Source organism: Dromiciops gliroides, chromosome 2 (genome assembly GCF_019393635.1).
Source record: "Dromiciops gliroides isolate mDroGli1 chromosome 2, mDroGli1.pri, whole genome shotgun sequence".
Lineage (NCBI taxonomy): Eukaryota > Metazoa > Chordata > Mammalia > Microbiotheria > Microbiotheriidae > Dromiciops > Dromiciops gliroides.
In genome coordinates, this window is record NC_057862.1 from 365,625,238 (window position 1) to 365,649,678 (window position 24,441).

At 47.6% G+C, this 24,441-nt stretch overlaps 1 protein-coding gene across 9 annotated transcripts in view; it reads right to left on the reverse strand.

Moving 5' to 3' along the window:
• Positions 1 to 24,024, reverse strand: part of PLCG1 (phospholipase C gamma 1) — a 90,558-nt gene extending 66,534 nt beyond the window's left edge. For 7 of the 9 annotated variants that reach the window (XM_043990114.1, XM_043990113.1, XM_043990112.1 and 4 more), the window contains exons 1-3: positions 23,333 to 23,751; positions 22,952 to 23,071; positions 22,327 to 22,680 (exon numbers count right to left, since the gene is read on the reverse strand). In XM_043990114.1, the coding sequence (XP_043846049.1) occupies positions 22,327 to 22,546 (220 nt within the window). In that variant the 5' untranslated portion in view covers positions 22,547 to 22,680; positions 22,952 to 23,071; positions 23,333 to 23,751. Of the gene's footprint in view, positions 1 to 22,326; positions 22,681 to 22,951; positions 23,072 to 23,332; positions 23,752 to 23,914 lie in introns of those variants that run through there. The other 2 variants (XM_043990108.1, XM_043990109.1) reach the window with 2 other exon arrangements.
• Positions 24,025 to 24,441: the final 417 nt, after the last annotated feature.

The following is a 24,441-nucleotide window of genomic DNA, read 5'->3' on the forward strand; positions in this document are numbered from 1 at the left end:
CTTTGGGGTTCAAAGGGTCACAGTTCTGGAGCTGAAAGGGACCTCAGAAGCCATTTAGTCCAATCCCCTCAACTTAAGAGATAAGGAAACTGAGGCCCAAGAAGCTGAACTTGGATGCCCATGGTTACAGTGCTAAAGGAAACACTGAAACTCAAATGCCCAGAGGTCCAGTCTCTCTTTTGCTCAAAAATCTTCAGTGCTGGGGCAGCTAGATGGCGCAGGGGATAGAGCACCAGCCCTGGAGTCAGGAGTACCTGAGTTCAAATCCAGCCTCAGACACTTAACACTTACTAGCTATGTGACCCTGGGCAAGTCACTTAACCCCAATTGCCTCACTTAAAAAAAAAATCTTCAGTGCCTTCCTGTTAACTCCCAGAGAAAGGTCAAGTTTTTTTTTCTTGGCATTCAAGGCTCTGCCCGACCTAGCTCCGCCCAACCTTTGTCGTCTCATTTCTATATTTCTGCTACTCTAAGTGGCCTGGTACATACCCTGTTCTTTCCTACAAATAAAAATGTGCAATAAAGCGTTTTTGTCTCAAGAAGCCCCATATGATCTAAACTCTGCATGGGACACTCCCTGTTGAAGGATAGTCTGTCTTAAAGGCTGTGTTTCCCTCTCAGTCAAATGCTTTTCTGTAAGCCATGTTAGCAGCACACAGTGGGCACTTAACAGATGCTTGCTGAATGAACCATCTCCTCTGGCTTTGCCAATACTGTTCCCTGTGGCTGGAATGCCCTCCCACTCCATATAAAGTTCCTGGCCAGCCTTTACAAATCCAATTCGAATGTCACCTCTTTAACGCAGACTTCCCTGATCTGCTCAGTCAGTAATGACTGAGCACTCTGCACCTCTCTGATGCTTTTGCCATCTATGGTTTTGGATTATACTATGTGTACAGTTATCATACCCTACTAAAAGATTCAGAATGCCATGATAAGTTTTGCCTCTCTCTCCCCCCCACAGCACGGAGATTTGCACATACAGTTGGTGATTAATAAATGCTAACTGAATTGAATCAGACTGATGGGGGGAGTGGTAGTAGTAAGATGATGATGACAATGAGGTGACAATAGTAAGGGAGGAAACAGTGATGGAGAGAGGCTAATGGAGGTTGGGGGGCAACTCTATGCCCCAAGGTCTTTGCCCCTCTCCCCCCAGCCCTATGCTCAAATACACACACTCAGACTCCCCTGAGTCTCAAGGTGAAGGGGTGGGGGGGAGTGAAGGGTATCTAATGGGCCAAGGTGAGGATAGCAAGAGAACCAAATTACAGGAAGGAAGCACTGCCCAGCCCCCTGCTCTGTTCTACAGGAGACTGAAGTAAGTTGGGCTCCCTAAGGGCCAAGATGAGAAAAGGTCAAGGGCTAAGCTGCACACACAGCTGGTGCTTAATAATGGCTCCCCCCTCCCCACTTCCCCAGACCTGGCAGAGAGGAGCAGCCCCAGCTTGACTCACCATCCGGTCCCCTTTCCCTGACTAGGTAAACAGGAAAAGGCCATTCAGCCAGCTGGCTCAGGAGGGCCAGGGACCCCCTGACAGCCTCCTATCCCAAAACATCACACACACACACACACACACTGCCTGGTGAGGACAAATAAACACCAGCCCCACATCAGCCACTCTGAGGACAGGGGCAGGGCATAGTGAAAGGGAGGAGGGAGAAAAACAATTTTAAAAATTCACCAGGGAGCAGCTAGGTGGCACAGTGGATAGAGTACTGGCCCTGGATTCAGGAGGACCTGAGTTCAAATCCAGCCTCAGACACTTGACACGTACTGGCTGTGTGACCCTGGGCAAGTCACTTAACGCCAATTGCCTCACCAAAAAAAAAAAATTCACCAGCAACAAGCATGGCTCATGGCTTCCATTTCTAGATGGCTACGTAATTTACAATGCGCCTTCCCCAGAATCACCCTGTGAAGTATAGTTAGCAGAAGTACTACCATTTCCACTTTATAGATGAATAAACTGAGGCTCAAAAAGTTAAGATCACATAACTAATATCAAAGCCAAGTCTTGAAGTATGTTTTCCTAACTCCAAGCCTAAGTTCCATCCATTATAGTACAATGCGCAGAAATGAATGAATACATACACACACACACACACACACACACACACACACGTAATTTCAAGCCTCAGCATAAGACCCATTTCATGGATGGAAAAATATGGCTATGAGATCCCACAGGAAAGATGACAGGCCAGGTCAACTCCAGCACAGGTCAGCCAGTCTCTGTGAGAAGCTGGATGGACAGGAGTGAGAAGGTGGACCACAGTGTGTGTATGTGGGGTGGGGAGGGGGTTCTTGACCATTTTTGTGTCATGGACTCCCCTTTAGCAGGCTACTGAAGCCTAGGACCCCTTCTCAGAATCACATTTTAGAATAACTGAAGGAAATGCTCTCAGAGGTCAGTGAAAATAAATAGGTGATTTTTTTCCCAAATAAATTCAAGTACCCCCTGAAATCTATCCATGGACCCTTGGGTGGAAAGATCTCTAACGTCTCTCTTTGAGATATGTGATTAATGAAACACTTCCGGGGCAGCTAGGTGGCGCAGTGGATAGAGCACTGGCCCTGGAGTCAGGAGTACCTGAGTTCAAATCCGGCCTCAGACACTTAACACTTACTAGCTGTGTGACCCTGGGCAAGTCACTTAACCCCAATTGCCTCACTAAAAAATAAACAAATAAACAAACAAACAAACAAACAAATAAATAAATAAATGAAACACTTCCAGTAACAAGGAGCTCATTACCTCTCCAGGTAGCTGACTCCACTGTTAGATAACTTCAATTGTTTACACAATTGTTTCTTTTATTAAACTAAAAATCTGCTTACCCATCATCCCATTCTGACCTCTGGAGCCACACACAAAATTCGTCTGCTCCTTCTGTCCTATCAGCCCTTCTTTTCTTTAGGACAATCATTATCCCCCATGACCACAGTTTTCTCTTCTTTAGGACCCTGTTCTTTTGTGGTACAGTGGAATCAGAGGTTGCTGTTGTTCAATCATTTTAGTCATTTTGGACTCATCGTGACCCCATCTGTGGTTTTATTGGAAAGGATACTAGAGTGGTTGGCCATTTCCTTCTCCAACTCAGTTTACAGATGAGGAAACTGAGGCAAACAGGGTTAAATGACATTTCCGGGGTTACAAAGCTAATAAGTGTCTGGGGCCAGATCTGAACTCACATCTTCCTGACTCCAGGCTCAGAACTCTATTCCCTGTGCTGCCTAGCCACCTACAGAAACCAAAGGACCTGGATTCAACTCCTGTCTCTCTCACCTATGGTGTGACCTAGGTCAAAGTCATTTAACCTCCACGTCCCCCAGTTCCCTCATCTATAAAACAAGGGCTCTGAACTAGATAGCTCCTTCCTTCCAGCTCCCCCATCAAGGTGATAATATGAACCTGTCCTTCTAGTTTCATGACCTTTTCTTCTCTCTCCAGCCAGGTTACTGTCCTCTGGACTCCCCACACGGTCAATATCTTTTCTAGAATGTGACATTCAGAACTGAACACAACGCTGCATTTGCTTTCTGGTCAGGGGACGAGCCAGTACGACCTTCTCCTTTCTTCCTCAGGACACTAGGTTTTGATTAGCACGAGCCAAGAAGGCCCTGTTGGACTCTGGTAGCAGCCACATCACAAGACTGCCCTATCGTAAGCTCATGCTCAACTGAAACCACTAGGGCTTTTTCCAGTGAAAAACCACCAAGCTGTGTCTGCCTCAAGACTACACTTAAGCACTGGGCATGCTATAACTTTATGCAGGACTTTGCATTTATCCCTGCAAACATTCACTTTGATGGTCTGGGTCCAGCATTCCGATCTGCTGAAATCACCCTGAAACCTGATTCTCAACCCCTTGCAATCTGGCTCCTGACCTCAGGCCTCCACTGAAACCACTCTGCAAAGCTGCTCTTTATCATTGAGGCCAGTGGGCTTTTCTCAGTCCTCATTCTGCTTGACTTCTCTGGAGCATCTGATCACTGTCTACCACCCCCCTCCTCCTCTAGACACTCTCCTCCTTTGAGTTTTGTGATGCTGTTCTCTTGATTCTCCTACCCATATGGCTGCTCCTCCTCAGTTTCCTTGGCTGGATCATTATCCATACCCCACCCCCTAAGGGCTGGCATCTCCCAAGGCTGTGTTTAGCACAAACTCTGTCCTGAGCGCACGCGTGCGCACACACGCGCACACACACACACACACATTCACACACACTCTCTCTCTCTCTCTCTCTCCTTCCCTCTCTTCTTTGTCTCTCCCCTCTCCTTCTCTCCCTCTCTCTTCCCATCTCTTCTCTCTCCTCTTTCTCCTGTCTCTCCCTTCTCCTCTTTCCTTCCCTCTCCTCTCCTCCTCTCTCCCTCTCTCTTCCCATCTCTCTCGCCCTCTCTCTTTTTCTCCCTCTCCTTCCTCTCTATTTTCTCTCTGTCTGTCTCTCATGTCAGCTCTCCTGGATTCAGTTCTCTCTCTGCAGATGACCCACCCCCCCATTTATTTATCAAGGCCATCCCCATACTGACCTCCAGTTCCATCTCACCAACTGCCCACGGGACATTTCCCGCTGGATGTTCTCAAAGCCAACATGACCAAAACACCCTAAGTTATCTTGTCTTTACTTCGCACATATTTTGAATTTACTCTGCTGGGGTATGTGCTGTTTCCCTTCCTTAAGGCCAGGGAGTGCTTCATTTGTTGTCTTTCCATCCCCAGCACCTAGCAATGATGATCATCCTCTTCACCTTTGCTGATTCCATGTGTTATTATTTTATTTATATATATATATATATATATATATATATTATACCTGTTAATTAGACAAGAATCCCTTCTGTGTCTTCATCTAAGTGATGACCAAACAGGACAAAAACATGAACACACCTCTTCTATTCTTCACTCAACACCTTGCTCCTGACCTATACATCCACACGTACTGGTAGCAACTATTCACCTAGCTTCAAATCCACCTACAGACCTTGGTTCAAATCCCAGTTCTGCCACTTACTATCTGTGGCCATATCACTTAATCTCTCTATGGTTCTCTCATGAGTGGCTTTGTCAGGTGCCTTGTTGAATCAATATCAACTATAATGTTAACATTTCTCTGTCTCTGGATTCAAATCCTAACTCTGACAGGACCTCTGTGACTTTGAGCAAGTAACTTCACTGGGCCTCAGTTTCCTCATCCATAAAGCGAGGGGGCTGAACTGGATGGCCTCTGAGACCCCTTCCCACTCTAGATCTGTGATCTTGTAAACCAGCAACCCTATCAAAAAGGAAATTAAGGGGCAGCTAGGTGGCACAGTGGATAGAGCACCAGCCCTGGAGTCAGGAGGACCTGAGTTCGAAGCTGGCCTCAGACACTTAACACTTACTAGCTGTGTGACCCTGGGCAAGTCACTTAACCCTAATTGCCTCAGTAAAAAAAAAAAAAGGAAATTAAGTTAATTTAGTAAGTTCTAGTCTTAATGAACCCATGTTAGGGCCTAGTGATTACCAGATGCTCACCAACCATATATTTGCGATATGTTCTAGGATCTTCCCAGAGAAAACAGCAAGATTACTGGTCTATGATTTTCAGAATCCAACCTTAATTCTCTTCTTGAAACATCAGAACAGGCTCACAGTGCTGGCACCTCCTCAAATCTCCAGTTCTCCCTAATCTTATCAAGATGACAAGTTTGGGGGCAGCTCAATGGCGCAGTGGATAAAGCACTGGCCCTGGATTCAGGAGTACCTGAGTTCGGATCCGGCCTCAGACACTTAATACTTAGTAGCTGTGTGACCCTGGGCAAGTCACTTGACCCCAACTGCCTCACCAAAAAAAAAAAAAAAAGATAACAACAGTTGTGGGAACACACAGCTGCAAGGTCCTTCTACGCCCTGGAATATCTGCATGTGGAACCAGAATTCATTTAAAGGAGATAGGACCTAGTCCCCTAATCTACATCCCATTCACCTTCAACTGAGAATACTAACTAACCAAAAGTCCTGGTCAAAAGCCCAACTGTCAAGACTCTTGCTGGGTTCATCAACAAGGCCCATCAGAAACCAAGGCCACATGAGCTGTCTTAGACCTTGGCTTTGCCCAAACCTCACAAGCTAATAATACTTTGGTCCCTGTCCAAGACGATCACACCATGGATCCCAACTGAGTCCCCAGGAACAAAGTCATTGGACCTGCCACAGACCTTGCTCAGCCATGTGCCCTCTGCCTGTGAGACCAGGGACCTGCTTTAAGTCCTTTATCTGAGGGCTCTCACCAACTGCGACCACCTCTGCTCCACATGGGGCCACAGTCCCTTTACAAGTTTTGTCCTTTACATTGCATAAAATCCAATTCCAAGTACTTACTAGGAGCAAGGCACTGGAGAGACAAGAACAAAAGTAAAACTTTACTTGTCCTCCGGGAGCTTAAATTGTACTAAGGAGATACAATGTGTATCCTGAAAAATAAATATAAATTAATTTTTCAAGATGGACTAGGTGGGGTGGGAGAGGCTTGGGGTAGAAGGTGGCACCTGGGAGAGTAGGAATTCCAAGGAATTCTAATAGTGTAGAAGGGCATGCATCGCAAACATCGGGACCACCTTTGCAAAGGAACAACCGTGAGAGATGGTAATATCCTGCACAGCTAGACAAACTACTCTGACTGAAATGGAGTGTGTGAAATGGGGGAATGGGTGTGTGTGTGTGTGTGTGTGTGTGTGTGTGTGTGTGTAACATGAAATAAGACCAGAAAGGTAGGTGTAGCCATATTGTATAGGACTTGTTTGGTTTTGGTTTTGAAAGAAAACTGGGATTAAGTGACTTGCCCAGGGTTACACAACTATTAAGTGTCTGAGGCTGGATTTGAACTCAGGTTCTCCCAACTCCAGGACCAGTTGTTCTATCCACTGAGCCACCTAGCTGCCCCTGTATAGGACTTTAAAGACCAGAAGGAGGTCCTTCTATTGCTATTCATTATTACTAGTTTAATCTCTCTGGAGATGAGGGTAAGTCTAATCTTTTTTACACCTGACATTTCAAATATTTGAAGACAGCTACTGTGTTCCTCCTCCAGGTCAAAGATGCCCCCTGTTCCTTCAACTCCTTTTCAGTGGTCACTAGACCTCCCTGCCTTCTTGGTCACTCTCCTCAGGGAAAAGCATTCAGCTTGCTGATGTCCTTCCAGACAATGTACCATCCAGAATGAACCTAACACTCCAGTGTCCAACCAAGGCAGAGCACAGCAGGACCATCACCTCCCTCATCCTAGCCACAAAATCTCTCTCAAAGTAGCTCATTAGCTTTCTCAGTGGCCATATGGCTTGCACTCATTTGGGCTTGAGATCCATTAGAACCCTCAGGTCTTTTTCCTCACAAACTGGTCTAGTCACACCTCCCTCATTCTGCATGTGTACAGCTGATTTTCTGAACCCAAGTAGACTTTGTTTATCCCTATTCCATTTCTTCTTATATTCTACCCACTATTCTAGTTTGTCAAGACCTTTTTAGACCCCAATATTGTCCTCATCAGTCAGTCATTAAGCATTTATTAATTGTCCCCTTCCCAGTTTGGTGTCCCCCGAAAACAAGTAGGTCCTGAATGCCTTTATCCAAGTCAATGATAAAAGAATGGAATCCCACCAGGGTTCCCTGAGTCCCCCGACACAGAGAACCTCACCCTGGGCAGCCAAGCTGACTCTTCCCATGCCTCTCCCTCCACCTACAGCCTGAGACTTGGTCAACCATAGCATTATATCCACATAGGTTTGGTAACTTTGCTCACAATGTTCCCTAACCCACCGGAATCCCAGTCAGCTTTGAGAGCCCATTCAGCTCTCCTTCTGTCAGAATACCTATCCATCCATTCTAGCACTGCCTGTCCCTGCCTCAGTCTTCCTATCCCTTACAGTTTTGACTGACAATCTCTGAGACTCTTCATATCAAGGTCAAACTCCCAATTACGATGAACTCAATTCAACTCAAAACTTACCAATTACAGAATTTTCAGAACATAGCATTACTCTGGGTGCCAGTGAGTCTAATGAGTTTAGCTAAAATTCTGTTCCTTGCCCTCTGGGAGTTCACAGTGCCACAAGAGAATAAGGCACAAAAGTCTCATAAGCCTCTTGTTTGTCCCAATCAGGCCTTTATCACACCCAGCCTCCCATCCCCCACCATCTTTGATCTGATACCAAGCAAGCCCCAGGAGGACAGAGACTGGTTCATTTTTGTCTTCATCCTGGCACATTAAGTATAGGGGGAGGGGGGGCACGGTGGGGGAAGGAAGCATTAATTAAGTCCCAAGTACTATGCTATGGGGCAGCTAGGTGGCGTAGTGGATAAAGCACCGGCCCTGGATTCAGGAGGACCTGAGTTCAAATTTGAGCTCAGACACTTGACACTTACTAGCTGTGTGACCCTGGGCAAGTCGCTTAACCCCAATTGCCTTACCAAAAAAACAAACAAACAAACAAACCAAGTACTATGCTTAATGCTTCACAGATATTCTCTCATTTGATCCTCACAGCAAATCTGGAAGCAGATGATTTAAATTATAATCTTCATTTTACAGTTGAGGAAACAGGCAGACCGAGGCTGTCCAGGGTCGCGTAGCCAGTAATTGTCTGAGGCTAGATTTGAACTCTAGTCTTCCTGACTCCAGGTCCAGGGCTCTATCCACTGCACCACCCAAGTGCTTAATGAATGCTTCTTGAACTGAACTAGACCCTTCCTGCAACCTCTGGGAGTGAGAGCACTTCTTTTCCATGTCCCTCAGGGTTGCTAACACAAGGCCCCGAACCCGAACTGTTCAGCAAACATGGCTGTTTGAGACCAGGCATTCCAGATGCCATCCTCTCTGTCTCCCCTCTCCTGGTTCTGTATGGTGCCCCATGGACTCCTCTCCCCATCCTTCATCTGTCCCTCCCTTCAAGATGCCTCCATCTGGCCTTCCCTAAAGCCTCTTCCCAGCAATCTCTCTGTCCCGTGATTTCTCCTAACCCTTTGGTAGGACTTCTCCTTTCTAAATGAATCATCTTCCTTCATGTCACAATTGTCATTTGAGTGCGTGACTTCCCCTTATCAGAGCGGGAGCTTCTTGAAAGCAAAGATTCTTTTACCTCTTCATCCCCTCATGCCAAGCACAGTTATTTCCACAGAGCAAACATGAATTGTGTGTGGAATTGAACTGAATAACTGAGACCCTCTTGGGTAGGTCAAAAGTCCTATCTCTCTGTAAATCAAACCCGTGAGCAGAAAGAAAATGTCTCCGAGGTGCCCAAAGATAAGCCCCTTGCCTGCCTGTTCTGGTCATCTGGTAGGTTATATATCCTTCTTTCAATAGAAGCTTGGTTGCAAGCCACTTCCCCCTTGCAGGCCTCAACTTCCTCATCCATAAAAGAGTTGGACTGAAAGATATCTGAGATTACAGGATCAGAGCTCTAGAAATGGGAGGGATCTCAGAGAGCATCCCTTCCAGTTCTTCCAATCTGAGGTCTAAGGTTCCTTCTGGTTCTAACATTCCATGTTCTAAAGTTATGTCTAGTTCTGACATTCCATGTTCTAAAGTCATTCAAATTCTAAGCCTATGCATCTTCCCCATCCTACTGTCGCTCCCATAATGAGGACTCCTCTGGCCTGGCACCTGGCATCTTCCTGTGGCTCTTCACAAACAAGAGACTTTCCCAATGTTTAAGTCCCTGTCTCTAGTCTACATCTTACCTGACCCAAGTCCAGGGATGGAGGACGATCCTACACCCTCCCATCTCAGCTCAAGTACAACAGACAAGTCAAGAAAGTAGCTTCTAGAAACATAATATATAACTATAACCTCCAAACTATCACAAAGCCCTTTGGGATATTTTATTAATGATTGTAGCTACATCCTTGTCGGTGAGGGAAGGAGTTCAGTCTTTCATAGGCTCGTGCCTACAATGACATTTTGGTTTTCAATGCAATGGTTTAGTGAACTGAGGTGTGTTAGTGTTTGCTCCTCTCCATTTCACGTTTGGCAAAATAATAAATTTCATTCTCCTTACCCACCCCCAAAAGATTAACATCTGAAAGGTTTTACACACCCTTTTAAAGTACCTAAGAGCTCTGGGTGACTGACCTGCAGTCATCAGTTAAATAAACAAATGAATAGGTTGTCTCACCCTTAACAGAGCTGATCAAGGAAACGGTGGCTTTCAAAGCTCTTAAAACCTGTCAGGGAGAGAGAAGAGCAGGCTTCTTTTGCATGGCCCAAGGGTCAGAATTTACCTTTTGATCCCAGCCCCTGGGGCACAGTGCTTGAGGAGGAATTGCAATGGCCCTCTGGTCACAGGTGACCCCTCCAATGACAGTTACTAGCTGAAGAGGTAGCAGAGGGGAGAAGGGCCACAGGGGTTCTCTCTCTTTCACCAGACCCAAGATAACTTGGAGGTTTCTAACCAAAATGTCCAAGGCTCTCCCCCTTGGCCTCAGGCAAATTTCAGAAACCACATCCCGCCCCCAGCCCCTCAGGGACTGTAGTCCTCTGGGTCACCTGGGGTTAATCCCCAAACCAAACCACATACACTAGGGAGGAAGTCACATTGCTACGCCTGTAGGAAGGAGACCAAGTGTGACCTGAGATGTCCACCTGACCCCTCCAAAAAGGAGTCATTATCCTTGGAGAACTGAGGCCGTCCAATTGAGAGAAAAGACCGATCCTTAACCCAAACACAATTCGACCAAAGTGATGGAGATGCAAATATATATATATAAAACTGGTGGGAGGAGGGAGTATGGTTGAGGTGGGAACAATGTGTAATAGAAAGCACGGAATTTGGAACCAAAAATACCTGGGTTGGATCCAGGCTCTGCCACTTACTGACTGTGTGACCACGAGTATGTTGCTTCCAGTCTCAGCCCAAGATGGTTAGACTATGGCAGGGGATTCTTTTTTTTTTTTTTTTTGGTATCATGGACCTCTTTGAAAGTCTAGTGAAGGGGCAACTAGGTGGCACAGTGGATAAAGCACTGGCCTTGGATTCAGGAGGACCTGAGTTCAAATCCAGCTTCAGACACTTGACACTTAACTAGCTGTGTGACCCTGAGCAAGTCACTTAACCCTCACTGCCCTGCAAAAAAAAAAGAAAGTCTAATGAAGTCTACCGACCCCTTCTCAGACTAAGGTTTTAAAGATTTAAAATAAAATACACAGGATTGCAAAGGAAACCAATTATCTAGAAATAGTCATAAAAAAATGTTTTTTAAGTTCACAGACTCCAAGTTAAAAACCCCTGGCGATGATCATTTAATGTCCTTTCCAGCTCAAAATTCAATAATTGTATGAATCTGTGAACTGATCCAACCATTCTGGAGAGCAATTTGGAATTATGCCCAAAGGGCGATAAAGCTGTGCATACCCTTTGACCCAGCAATTCCATTTTTAGGTCTTTTTCCCAAAGAAATCATGGAAGGGGAAAAGGGACCCACATGTACAAAAATATTTATAGCTGCTCTTTACGTGGTAGCAAGGAATTGGAAGTTGAGGGGATGCCCATCAATTGGGGAATGGCTGGACAAGTTGTGGTATATGAATACAATGGAATACTATTGTGCTGTAAGAAATGATGAGCAGGAAGAGTTCAGAGAAACCTGGAGGGTCTTGCGTGAGCTAATGATGAGTGAGATGAGCAGAACCAGAAGAACACTGTACACAGTATCATCAACATTGAGTGTTGACCTACTGTGATGGACTATATTCTTCTCACCAATGCAATGGTACAGAAGAGTTCCAGGGAACTCATGATAGAAGAGGATCTCCAAATCCAAAAAAAAAAAAAGAACTGTGGAGTATAGATGCTGATTGAACCATACTGTTTCTTTTGTTTTGGGTGCTGTTGTTTTTTTTTTCTATTTTGAGGTTTTGCATTACTGCTCTGATTTTTTCTTTTATAACAGGATTAATGCAGAAATAGGATTAATGTTATTATGGGTATATATATGTGTGTGTGTGTGTGTATATATATATATATATCTATATACACATCTATATGTATATAGATATATATATATGTATATATATATGTGTGTATATGTATATGTATATAGATATATAGATATAACCTATATCAGATTACCTGCTGTCTAGGGGAGGGGGGAGGGAGGGGAGGGAGAAAAATCTGAAATTGTAAAGCTTGTATAGACAGGGGTTGAGAACTATCTTTACATGTAACGGAAGAAATAAAATACCTTATATGTAAAAAAAAAATTTAAAAAAATAATTGTATGAATCTTATGAACCAATATAATAAACAAATGGTCAAATCCCTGAGCCTAGCATTTGAGCGCTGGACCCTAGAGGACCTCCTAACAGTCTGGACAAGCAAACGGTTTAGTATTGGATTATATGTAATCTTGAAAAGAGATGATAATACATAGTTAGACTCATGGTCCCAACAAGATTATGAATTCCTCAAGGGCATATTGTCCAGATACCTCCCCCATCCCTTGCCCAGGATTCCAGAAAGCCTTGCAGACCCGCTGAGTAGAGGAAGAGTATTTCCTTAGAATGATGTCTTACTCCCCAGGCTCAGCTCCCCAATATGATCTGGTGCCACCCCTGCCCAGTCAGACAACTCCTCTTCCTGCCCCAGCCACACCAGGAAGGACTAGGTGGATGGGGGAAACCAAGAGACGCCTATTCTCCCAGGTGTGCTGAAGCCCTTTGAAACCTTCAGCTGATTGTTAAAAGTTCATTAGAAATCTCCACTCTATATATTAGGGCTTGATTTATTATTCTGTTGACAGTCTAGATTTAAGAAGGTGATTGAGAAAATAAAATGTTCATCATTGAGATTTGGGGTAAAACATTTATCAGCACATGCATATTCCTCCTCCCACACCCAAACTCAAGCTGCCCCTCCTAGCTCCCCCTACCTGTTGATTTCTCTTCTTCCCTCTTCCCCCCTCTTGCCCACCCTCTTCCTAACACAGAGCACGTAGCCTTCTCCCAAAGCTGCCTACAACTGATCCAGGACCCTTTCCCCTCACCAGGCTGTGCCCCCCCTCCTTCCCCGCCCACCAGAGGCCCCTCCTAATCTGAGCTCCCTGGGGCCCCACCCAAGACTCCAAAAGGGTCCCTTGGGGGTTGTTTACAGAGCATTGTTGTTTCTGGGGCCAGGAAGGAAGCGGCACCTCCTGTCGCCCAGGGTCTTGGAGTCCGAACATGTGTTAGAAAAAAGGTCCCCTCCCCTGGCCAAGACTGGCTCCCAGAGGACAGGATCTGGCCAAGGGGGACAAAGTCCACGTTTTCTGGGAGCCGGGATGTGCAGATGCTCACCGCTGCCTCCAGAGCCAAGAACCTTTCAGAGGATTCCCAAACACCTCCTCTAGGGAGGGGGAGGGGTGGTTCTTTCATTCTTTGTATTTGCCAATCTATAGCCCTACCACCAGGCCACAAATGCTTGTTATTTGATTGATCAACTGACAGTATTTCAAGTCTGAATACTCCTAGTAGCATGGTGGTGAAGTTGGAGATGAATCCATGGTACAGTGGAAAGAATACCGCATTTGGAATCAGAAGACCAGAGTTCAAATCTTAACTTACTCCCTACCTACCCTTGGGCAAGTCACTAACCATTCTGGTTAAGTAAGGGGGTTGGACAAGACTGCCCTCTTTAAGATCCATTCCAGCAATAAATCAAGGAGCTTTGAATCAAAATTAGGTACTTTCACAGGGCCAGTTAGGCGGCACAGTGGGTCGGGCACCAGCCCTGGAAGCAGAAAATCCTAACTTCAAATCAGGACTCGGATACTTTCTAGCTGTGTGACCCCGGCTGCCTTCAAAAAAAAAGAAAAAAGAAAAAAAAAGAAATAGGCTTCTCACCATTCAGCCACCCTTGCCTCCGGATTAGTAACAAAACTTGGGCCAGAAGCTCCCCAGAGCTGTCGCTTCCACATTTCAGACCCAGGTCTCCCAGCCTAGTTTTTGCTCCATGGTCAGTTCCAGTCTCAGCTCCAGCCCCTACTGCTTCACCCAGGCCCTTCTATACTGTCACCCGAACACAGCGGGCCTTTAGAGGCCATCCAGTTCCACCTTCTCATTTTAGAATGCAGAAAACTGAATCCCAGAAAAGAAAAGGGACTTACCCAAGGTCACATAGCTAAGATGTGGGGAAAGTGGAGACCCAAAGGTAGGGTTCCTGCCTTTACAGTTCTCTTGGGCAGTATTAACAGAAGGCAGGAAAGTCCCCGGGGGGCCACTGGCTATGCCCAAGGTTGACCAGCTAGTTAGTTATGGAGCAAGGTCTCAAGTCCTGGCCTTGATTCCAAGTCAGGGTTCCTGCATCTGACAACAGGAGGGGCTACCCCTCGGGGAGTTTCCTCTCCCAGGAAGTAGCAGGAGATTGCAATGTCTATCTAAGATAATGCTGAGCCCTGGGAAGTTTCCTCTTCTATAAAATGAGAGGCGTTATTGGCCTATGTGGCTTCTAAGGTTCTTTGAAATCTATGCTTCATATATTTGTTTGTTTGTTTATTCGGCATGGTTAGCAACAAGGTTTTTGTTTTTCTTGCTTTCTCAAGAGGGAAGAGGGGATGGAGGAAGGAGAGACTGTGAATCTGAAAATAAAACTGAATTTAAAATAAATCTATCTATGCCTCTGGACCTAGAAGACCCGGATTCAAATTTGGCCTCAGGCACTTATTAGCTCTGTAATGATGGCCAAGACACAGCATCAGTTTCCTCATCTGTAAAACAAGGTAGCGGGGGCAGAAAGGTGGCGAAGTAGATAAAGCACCAGCCCTGGATTCAGGAGTTCCTGAGTTCAAATCTGGCCTCAGACACTTGACACTTACTAGCTGTGTGACCTTGGGCAAGTCACTTAACCCCCATTGCCCCAAAAAAACAAGGTAGCACTAGGTACCTCACAGGACTATGAGGAAAGTACTTTTAAAGATCATAGTTGTAGGAATGATTATTTATTCCAATTATTATGCAAAAGGCTCCCTGACCATGATAGGACAAAGTTTTCAAGGTACAGGAAATAAAATACACTCCAGGGACTTATGGAGCCTAGTATACAGCAAGTACTTAATACATATTTGTAGAATTGGACTAGAAACAAGGTTTCCAATCCCTGCCAGCCTCCCACGTCCATCCATGCAACTTCCCCTCTCCATGCCTGACACTGAGGGTCCCCAACCATCCAAACCAGACAAGGAAGGAGCTATTAAGCTCCAGACCAGATCCCTGATAAAATTCATGCCCTGCCAGGTCATCTTCCCTCCTATTCAACCAGGGTTGAGATTTTTAAAGCTCCTTCTTAGAGGTTAAATCAGGAAGGGGAAGAACATATGATTAATCCCTAGAACAGAGGCAGTGGCCATGAGGAATGAGACCCAAGTCCCCACCACAACACAGGCCATAAAGGCTTCTCTTCTTTTCTACAAAGCAGCAGTCTCTCAAAGTGTTCAAACAGCATTTCTCGACAGGCGAAGAATCAAAAGCGGTCACCCTCCTTGGAAGGAGTTAACATTCAAAACAGATGAAAACCACCTTTGGTCCAGAAGAGACACCTGGCCTGGAAATGTCCCTTCTTCCAGGACTGGGAATCACAAAGGCCTAGAACAACAAAGCTGTGGGGAGGGGAAGGACTTAGAGGTCAGCCAGCCCAGCTCTCTAATTTTACAAAGAAAGGGAAATGACTTCCAGGGTCACTCAGCTAGGTAGTGGAAAAGCTGGGACCTGAACCCAGGTTTTTTATCTCCTCGTCCAGAGCTCTTTCAATTATAGCACAAACAGAACAGGATCTACTTACTCAGGCACCAGAGTCTCTTTGTGAAACTTTTATCAGTCCATTAACCAATATGCAGAGAGAGCTGGTGTCATTCTCAGGAAGGCCTGGCTTCAAGTCTTGTCTCTGAGACATCCCACACCCAGCCAATTATTTAGTTCTCTGTGCACAGGCAGGAGAAGGTGCCCACCCATCTGCATTGGCAGAGGAGGGTCCTCAACTGGGAGGCTCCCTATACTGCAAAATCCCTGGTCTTGTAAAAAATATTTTTTTAAAAAAAGGGAAGAAAGCCAATAGGCAAAACAGCCCCTGTCTTCAGGCAGCTTATATTTCACCAGGAGGGAACATGTCCATGTAGAGGTATCAACAGAATAAATCAATACAAAATAACTGGGTTGGGCTGGGAGGAGGGAAGGGCTGGGAAAGGTTTCACATAGGAGGCAGTGCCTGGGCAAGTTTTGAAGGAAATGAGGGACTCTTAAGTGGCTGAGCTGTGACTTAGCTTGTCAAGCTGACCGCAGCTAGAGCACTTCACTAGACACACACTCACCCTCACACTACCCCATCAATGGCTGGGCAGATGAGAGGTCACCCGGGGTAGCAGAGGAATATGCAGGGTCCCAGACAGCAGAAGAAGCAGAGCATCCCCAGAGGAGAAGAGAAGGCCCTTTCAGGATTATAATCCTCTGCCTTGGCCCCAAGTACCCAGGCTCATGACCCTGGATTTATCACCCATAACCTTTAGGGCAAGAATTCCTAATCAACCCCGCCCCCCTATAACCCTTTAATCAGTCAGTCTGATGAAACCTCAGAATTACATTTTGTCAATGTATAAAACTTAAAAATACATAGGATCACAAAGGAAACCTATTATGTTGAAATAGTTATCAAGATATTTTTAATAAAATAAGTTCATCCACCTGAGGTGGATGAACCTCTACCAGGGCCACCAGTGAGTGAAAGCCATGCAGAGTGAAGACGCTCAAAATCCCCAAGGTGAGTCCCAGTTCAGGAGGGCCTCCAAGGCTGGGACATGAATGCTGGGGTTCCACAAGCGAGCTTAAGATGCCAAATGCCACCCAGCTCTGCCTCCATTGCACACAGGCGCGCACACACACACATAATGCCTTACACTGACATGCCAAAGACCACTCACATTCATCATCTCACAGCAACTTCAGGAGGAATTATCCTGACTTTACAGAAGAGGAAATAGAGGCTCAGAGACAGGAAGGGATGGTCACCCTGTCAGTGCATGAAGGAGTCAGGGAGAAAATGCAAGTCTTCTGAAGCCTAGTTATACCAGACCGCCTTGTGACACAGCAGAAGGGAGAGTTCTGGTCTTGGAGTTAGAAGCACTGAATGGTGGGGCTGACTTTACTACCAGCTAGCTCTGGGGAATCACAGACTTTCAGTCACTTCCCTTCTTAGACCCCCCTTGATTCCCTCTTTAAAATGAAGGGGGTGAGGGGCAGCTAGGTGGCGCAGTGGAGAAAGCATCGGCCTTGGATTCAGGAGTACCTGAGTTCAAATCCAGCCTCAGACACTTGACACTTACTAGCTGTGTGACCCTGGGCAAGTCACTTAACCCCCATTGCCCCGCAAAAAAAAAAAAAAGAAAGAAAATGAAGGGGGTGAAGTAAGAAAATTTTTCAGGTCCCTTCTAGCTCTAAAAGTCAGTGAGCGTTTCATTCTCTCTCACACAATCATACTCCAGCTTTTACAGTTGTGGATGTGTGCATGCGCACACACATGCATGCACATGCACACACACACACACACACACACACACACACACAGAGCAGACAAGAACACACACCTCCACATCATACACATACACCCAGAGAGGAAGCCCCGTGCACACAGACACTAACATACACCACATGTGTGCAAACACAGGCAGGTAGGCAGGCGGACCTTATATAAATGCCTATATTCCTAAGCACAGGTCTTCATGCATACCCACAAGGACGTTGTAATTAGCCAGATCCAAACAGGCACAGACAGAGACACCAAGCAGCAAGCAGCAGAACAAGCCCCTACCCAGGTGGGCATTGGCATGGGGAAAGGGGGCGGGGGCGGTGAAGGAAGAAATGGAGAAATGGAACCCATATAGCCCCAAACACAGAAACAGAGAAAGGTAGAAAACATGGAGGGCCACATAACCCAACAGGACCAGGCTGGCTCAAAGGAGACCCCTTGTCTCCAGCCCTGACCACCAGGCTGGAGGGGTCCCTAAGTAGTCTGAAATTTGCTGCTTTCCAAGCTCCACCCTACACTCCATACTGAAAGCAAAGTGGACAACTCTCTATCCCTAGACACACATTGGATTCTCAATACCATCACACCTTTGCACAGGCCAGTCCCCCTGCCTAGAATGCCAACCTTCCCACTCTTTGCTTGTTGAATTCCTACTATCCTTTTAAAGTCCAACTCGAATGCCACCCATTCCCAGATGCCTTCATTGACTCCACCCTAAATCTTCCCTACTGATAACTACTTTCTCTTCAGATCTCAGGCTTCTCTGCCTTTTATTTTCCCCTCCAAACCAACCCCTCTTCCAAAGGTCTCTATTTCTCTTAAAGACTTCCCAGGTTCATAACTTGGATATTATCCTTTACTCCTCACCCTCCCCCACCCCACTCCCTCTTATTCCACTGACTGCCAAATCCTGTCATTTCTACCAGCACCTCTGATCTGACCCCTTCTTTCCACTCAAACAGCCGCCTAAACTGTGTTTCTGGCCCCAACACCATTCACCTTACCTCCTTAATTGGCCTCCCAGCCTCAAGACTCTCCCTACTCCAGCCCATCCTCCACACTGCTGCCAGAGATTTTCCTCAAACGCAAATGTGACCGAGTCACTCCACCACTCAGTAAGTTTCAATGGCTCCCTAATTCCTCTAGGATAAAATACAGAATCTTCTGTTTGCCTTTAAAGGCCTTCACAACCTGGTTCCAACCTTTCATCAGCACCTAACTGTACATCACTCCCCTTCTTACTCCAAAATCCTGCCAAACTCCTTCCTTTCTGTTCTTCACACACAATAATCTCCCATTCCCATGTCTCTGCACTAGCAAAGCCATAATGCACTTCTTCCTCACACCTCTCCCTTTCTTCAAGAAGCTGCACAAATATTTCCTTTTACATGAAACTTTTCCTGACTCTCCCTACACACTGCCAGTGTTCTCCCTCCTAAACAGCCACGTATTTATTCTCTTCATATCCACCCTATAGAGTTTTAAGGAAGCACGTGTTTTTTCCCTTGTTAAAATAAATTCTTGCTCTTTGAGAGCAAGAATCCTCTTCATTCTTTGCTTAGGTCTAGAACCTAGCAGGTCTATGTAGATTAGGCACTTAATAAATGCTTGTTGGACTACAGGGTATCCTATTGTTATTACCACTATCTGTATTTGTCTTATCTTACTGAATTGTAAGCTCCCTGAGGTCAAGGATCCTAGAAAAACGCATCACACGGAAGGGTGGAAAGAGACCTGTACAGTGGAGGCAGAAAACCTGGGATCGAATCCTGTCTCTGAGACTTAACTTACCTATAGGACCTCAGTCAAAGCATATGACAGAGAAACAACAGGATTTCAAGCTAGAAGGGCCCTTAGAAATCATCTCATCCAACTCCTCCTAAAGAAGCCAAGGCCCGGGGTAAAAACCCTGGAGGCACAAAGTTTCATTGGTAATGGCAAAGCTGGGACTCAAAGCTAGGTGTCCTGACTCCAAATCCAGCATTCTTTGTACCACACCATGTTTGGCCTCACCAGTAAAATGATGGAGGGAAGGAAGGAGGAAACAAGGCCCCAACAAATATTATCTCATTTAATCCTCAAGAAAATCCTACCTGTGAGGTAGGTTCTATTATTATCCCCATTTTACAAGTATGGAAACTAAGAGGTTAAGTGACTTATCCAGGGTCACACAACTAATAAGAGTCTGAGGCTAAATTTGAACTCATACCTTCCTGACTCTAGTCCAGCACTCCATGCACCATACCACCTCCTAGCTGCCTTAAACTAAATCGCTAAGAACCTTTCCAGCTGTAAATCCTAGAAATCAATTTTGTATACTCCTCGGTGCCTGGCAGAGTGCTCTGCAAACAGTAGCTTACTTAATGTCTCCTGAATTAAACTGGTTTGTATAACCTATATCAAATTGCTTAACTGGCTTCTGGAGCAGGGAGGGAAGGGAAGTTGGGAGAAAAATTTGATCTCAAAAAATATCTTTACGTGTAACTGAGAAAAATTTAAATAAATAAAATTTTTTAAACTAAAAAAAAAAAGCTGGTAGCACAGAGACAAGGGTACAAAGGGCTTATAGCATCATAAATTTAGAGGCATTAGGAACCCTGGAAATAATTTTGCACATGAAGAAACAGAAGCACCTCAAGATTAAGTGACTTGCCCAAGGTCTCACATGTTTCAAAGAGAGGATTCAAATCCGGCCCCTCTAAATCTACCTCACTGTGCTGTTTGGACTTCTGAACTATACGCCCTGAAAAATGCTTGCTGACTTGCCCTGGAAAGATACCACACTCTTCAATCCAGACCTGGGAGCTATATAGTACTGGATGGGAACAGGCTGTCTATTTTCCGATGTCTGAGATTCCAGGACCACAGATCCAAGTGCCCCATCTCCCCATTCTCAAGTCCTAGGCCTCTATGAGGCACTCCCCCACTAATGCTCAAATTTCGGACCCTGTCACTGTACCCTCGCTTTGCAGAGCCCACCAAAACCTTGCCCCACTCCCATAGCAAGCTATGTATCTCTTCAACGTGCCCCCTGCTAGCCTCAGATTCTGAGCCACCTCACCCAACAGCCTTTTAAACTATTTGTTGCCTCTCCCTTCTCCGACATCCTTACTACCGTCTCAAACCTTGAGGCACCTGACTCCACCCCTACTCTCCCCAAGTCTGGTGCCTGCCTCTCTGTCTCCTCCCCCAAACATCAGTCACTGAGCTGGCACTAGAACCCAGGCTTCCAGACTCACATACACCCAGAAGAACAACAGAAATGAGGGCAGAGGCCTCAGCCAAGGACCTGGGAAAGGGGGTACCCCTTGGTCTACAGGGCCTGACAAACCACCTTTTGTGCCTAGAGTAAAGAAGCAGGGCCTCAACCACTTCAATGCTCTAGCTCTCTCCCTTAGGAGACATTCCTCCTAAGATGCCTGCTTGGACCTAAACAGTCAGTTTCATCTTCCATCTCTGCCTTCCCCTGCCCTCACACCCCAGCTCTAGCTGAAGAGAAAACGAGGCCTCAGCCAGAGTTCTCCCTCACGAGGCCAGAATCCCAAACTCACTTCGGACCTTCCTTACTAACTAATGGCCCATGCTGAGCCTTTTCCCCCCCACCAAGTGGTACCGAAAGCTCTCTGGCATCTCCTTGGGTATCCCATCTGGAAGGAGAGACAATCCTAAGAAAAGTCCCAGATGCCATTCCTACTATCATCCTCCACTTAAGCCAAGGTTCTTCCTCAGGAGGGCATTTATACATGAGTCTAGACGGAAGCCAGCCCCCCTGGACTGACAAGAAGTACTCTTCCATAGGGCCTACCTTGGCAAAGGTAGCCAATGCACCAGACCTATACCCCCCCACACACACACACCCACCCTCACCCATACTATATCTCTTCCTTCTCTCACTCTTTCTCTCCACCAGACTAGAAGGGCTGGATTGATGAGAACGCACCCTACTTGGGGGAGGTGCCCTACTCCCCTGGCCAGGGAGCCTACCTAATGAACAGGGTCTAATTCCCAGAAAACCCCCTGTGGGCCTGACCCAGGCTAAACTGACATTCAGTGTTAGGACAAAAGGCGCAGCAGGAAGGAGGGAGCTAGGGGAGGCCTTCTCTTCCCTCCCTCTCAGGCCTTCCCAAACACAGCTTCCTTCCCTTTGGGATCGGGAAGAGGAGGGAGGTGGGGGAGGCAGGCGCCGGCAGGCTGGCCTGTCGGCCTCCCTCCCCACCCCCCAACCTAACTGCAACAATGTAACAACCTAAGCGATACAATGTGGCTGTTTCTTTCCTCTTCAGGCCCAGAGAGCAGGGAAAAACAGGGAGACAAAGCTACCCCTCTTCTCCTTGACTAGGGAATGGGGGGGGTCGTAATCCCTATCCCCAGACCCCGGGATTTATTTCCCCACACACACCCCAGCATCAGTGACCAGCTATCTTGAAGGAGAGGCACACACACACATCTACGCCCCGGGCCTGTAGTCAAGGGGGTGGGAAGGTGTCTTTCAGAGCACCTGGGCCCAATTTTCCCTGGATGAATCGTCATGGCAGCCAGTACCTGATCCACGGCCTGCGAGACGAATAAAAATCGCTTAGCTAAGGGTGAAGGGAGTGTAACTGAAGCCCTTAGCTCCCGCCCCCTCCCCAAAGCAACCAAATTATGAAAAGCAGCAGACGATGGCGGGAGAGAGCTGGAAACGCATAAAGTTTGCAAAAATATCTCCAACCCCAGCCCAGGACAAACAGCTGGATGGAACGATCCGAGCTCTCCTCCAACCAGAGAATGTAGGGAAGGGGGCCGGGGCCGCAGGCACCTACCCGCTCCCTCGATTTTATCTGCCCCACGGCTCCACGTGATCTGCCGGGTCTCCAACTTGACCTGGAAGGTTTTCCTCTCTGGTCGCTGGGATTTCTTGGAGTAGAACAAGGTCATGACTGTGCCCACTTCCAAACTCCGGCAGAGGTGCAGAGCCTCGGCTTCCGACGGGGAGAAGGACCCGCAGCCATTGGCGAAGGGGGCCCCCACCCCTGCCATCATTCCGGGGATCTCCTGCTCTCCTCCAGATCCGAGTTTGTCCCAAACTGCAGGCCGAGGAGCCCCGGAGGGCGCTCAGGAGGCAGCGTCCGGACGAGCGCTGCGTCTGCCAGCAATCCTAGCCGCGGCTGCGGCTCCTGCGGGGGCGGGGTGGAGGAGGAGGAGGAGGAGGAGGAGGAAGAGGAGCAGGAGGAGGAGCAGGAGGAGGCAGAGGAGGAGGGAGGCCGAGTTAACCAAGGAGGCGCCTGGAGACTGACCCCCTCCCCCAGCGCCCCGCCCGCGCAGACCCCGCCTCCCCGGCCCGAACAAAGACTCCCCCCTTTCCGCCCCCAGCAGGCGGGGCTGTTGCCCCCCACCCAGGCCGCATCCTTCCCTCCCAGCCTTCCCCAGGCGAGCCCTCAAGACCACCTTCCAACAGCCCGCACCGTCCCGGTCTGGCGCCCCAGCCCCTTGTCAGTCTTCCGATCTTGAGAGCCCCGGCATCGATTCGAGACAGATAAGATCTCCCGAAAACTCAGGAAGTAATGGCTGAAAAAGAGCACAGAGCAATCACACACACAGAGATACAGACACATACACACACACACCCCCCGAAACACAAACCCAGTCGCACACCCTGCAACAGTCCTCCATACACCCTAAAACAGCCACGCACACACACACAAACATACACGAAATCGCCACGTAGAAATAATAAAAGTCACGGAGTACAAAAGTACCACACAAACAGTGGCACACAAGTCCCTGGGACAGTCATACACAAACAGTCGCACAACTACCCAGACCCACCCTACAGCCTGAGTCAGTTTCACGTCCCGGGCACAGCTGCTACCTGGGCCCGCCTTCCCCTCTCTCTCTCTCTTGCTTATGCTTGAGGGGGTGGAGAGGAAGGGGCTGATGGGGAGGGGGGTCTTTTGCCCCTAAATCAACACGTGCATTGGCTCCAGAATTGGGGGAGAATGAAGCTGAGCTGCAGGGCGGCTCCCAGTCTGACTGCCCCTGCCTCCCGGCCTCTCCCTGTCTGCCTGTTTCTCCCTGTCTCCTCTCTTCTCTCTCTCGGTCTTTTGGGCGGGAGCCCGGCCGGGTCTCCTAGGTGCCCCCGGGCTCTCGGGCCCCCGCTGCCCCCGGCCTCCCCCGCCCCACATCCGGTGGCGTCCGTAGCTCTAGCTGCAGAGGGAGCGGGGAGCGGGGAGCGGGGAGAGGGGCCGGGCGGGCGAATAGAAACGAAGACGCTCCCCCTTTCCCAGCGCTCAGAAAGACAAAGCGGCGAGAGGGAGGGGGTGGGGGGAGCCCAGCCCCTTAAAGGGACACCAGGCTTAACTCCGGGGGCAGGGGGACTCCCCTAGACGTAGCGCCCCCTCCCTCTCTCACCTGAGCGCGTCTAACTCAGCTCTGCAAAATAGCAAGGGAGGAGAACCGTGCCTGTGGGCTGGCCGCAGAGCCCCGATACGACCCTTTCTCTTTTTCTTAGGGGGGTAAAGGGGTGGGGTAAAGGACGGAAAAGGGGCTTGGGAAGGCGGGGCCACCTGTTGATTGGCCGGGGGGCAACTGATTGACAAGCTGTCCACCTCCACCACCTCCTTTTCCCCATTGAGAGGTGGAGGCGGCCCTGGCTGAGGTCACTCTCTGACTGTCCCGACAAGGCATTGCCTACCTTCTCCTCCCGCCTCTAAGGGCTTGCTGATAGATTGATTAATTCCCACCTCCTACCAGGCTCAGGCCCTCCCTTCCCAATCTCCCCACCTTAGTGGTCATCTGGTTAGGGACTAGACCTGTGATTTCCTTGGACTAGGAAAGGCACCTTCTCAATCTTTTTTTTGTCCTGTGGATTGCTTTGGCAGACTGGTGACGCCTATGAAGTCCTCGAAATAATATTTTCTTTAAGAATTCGTAATGGG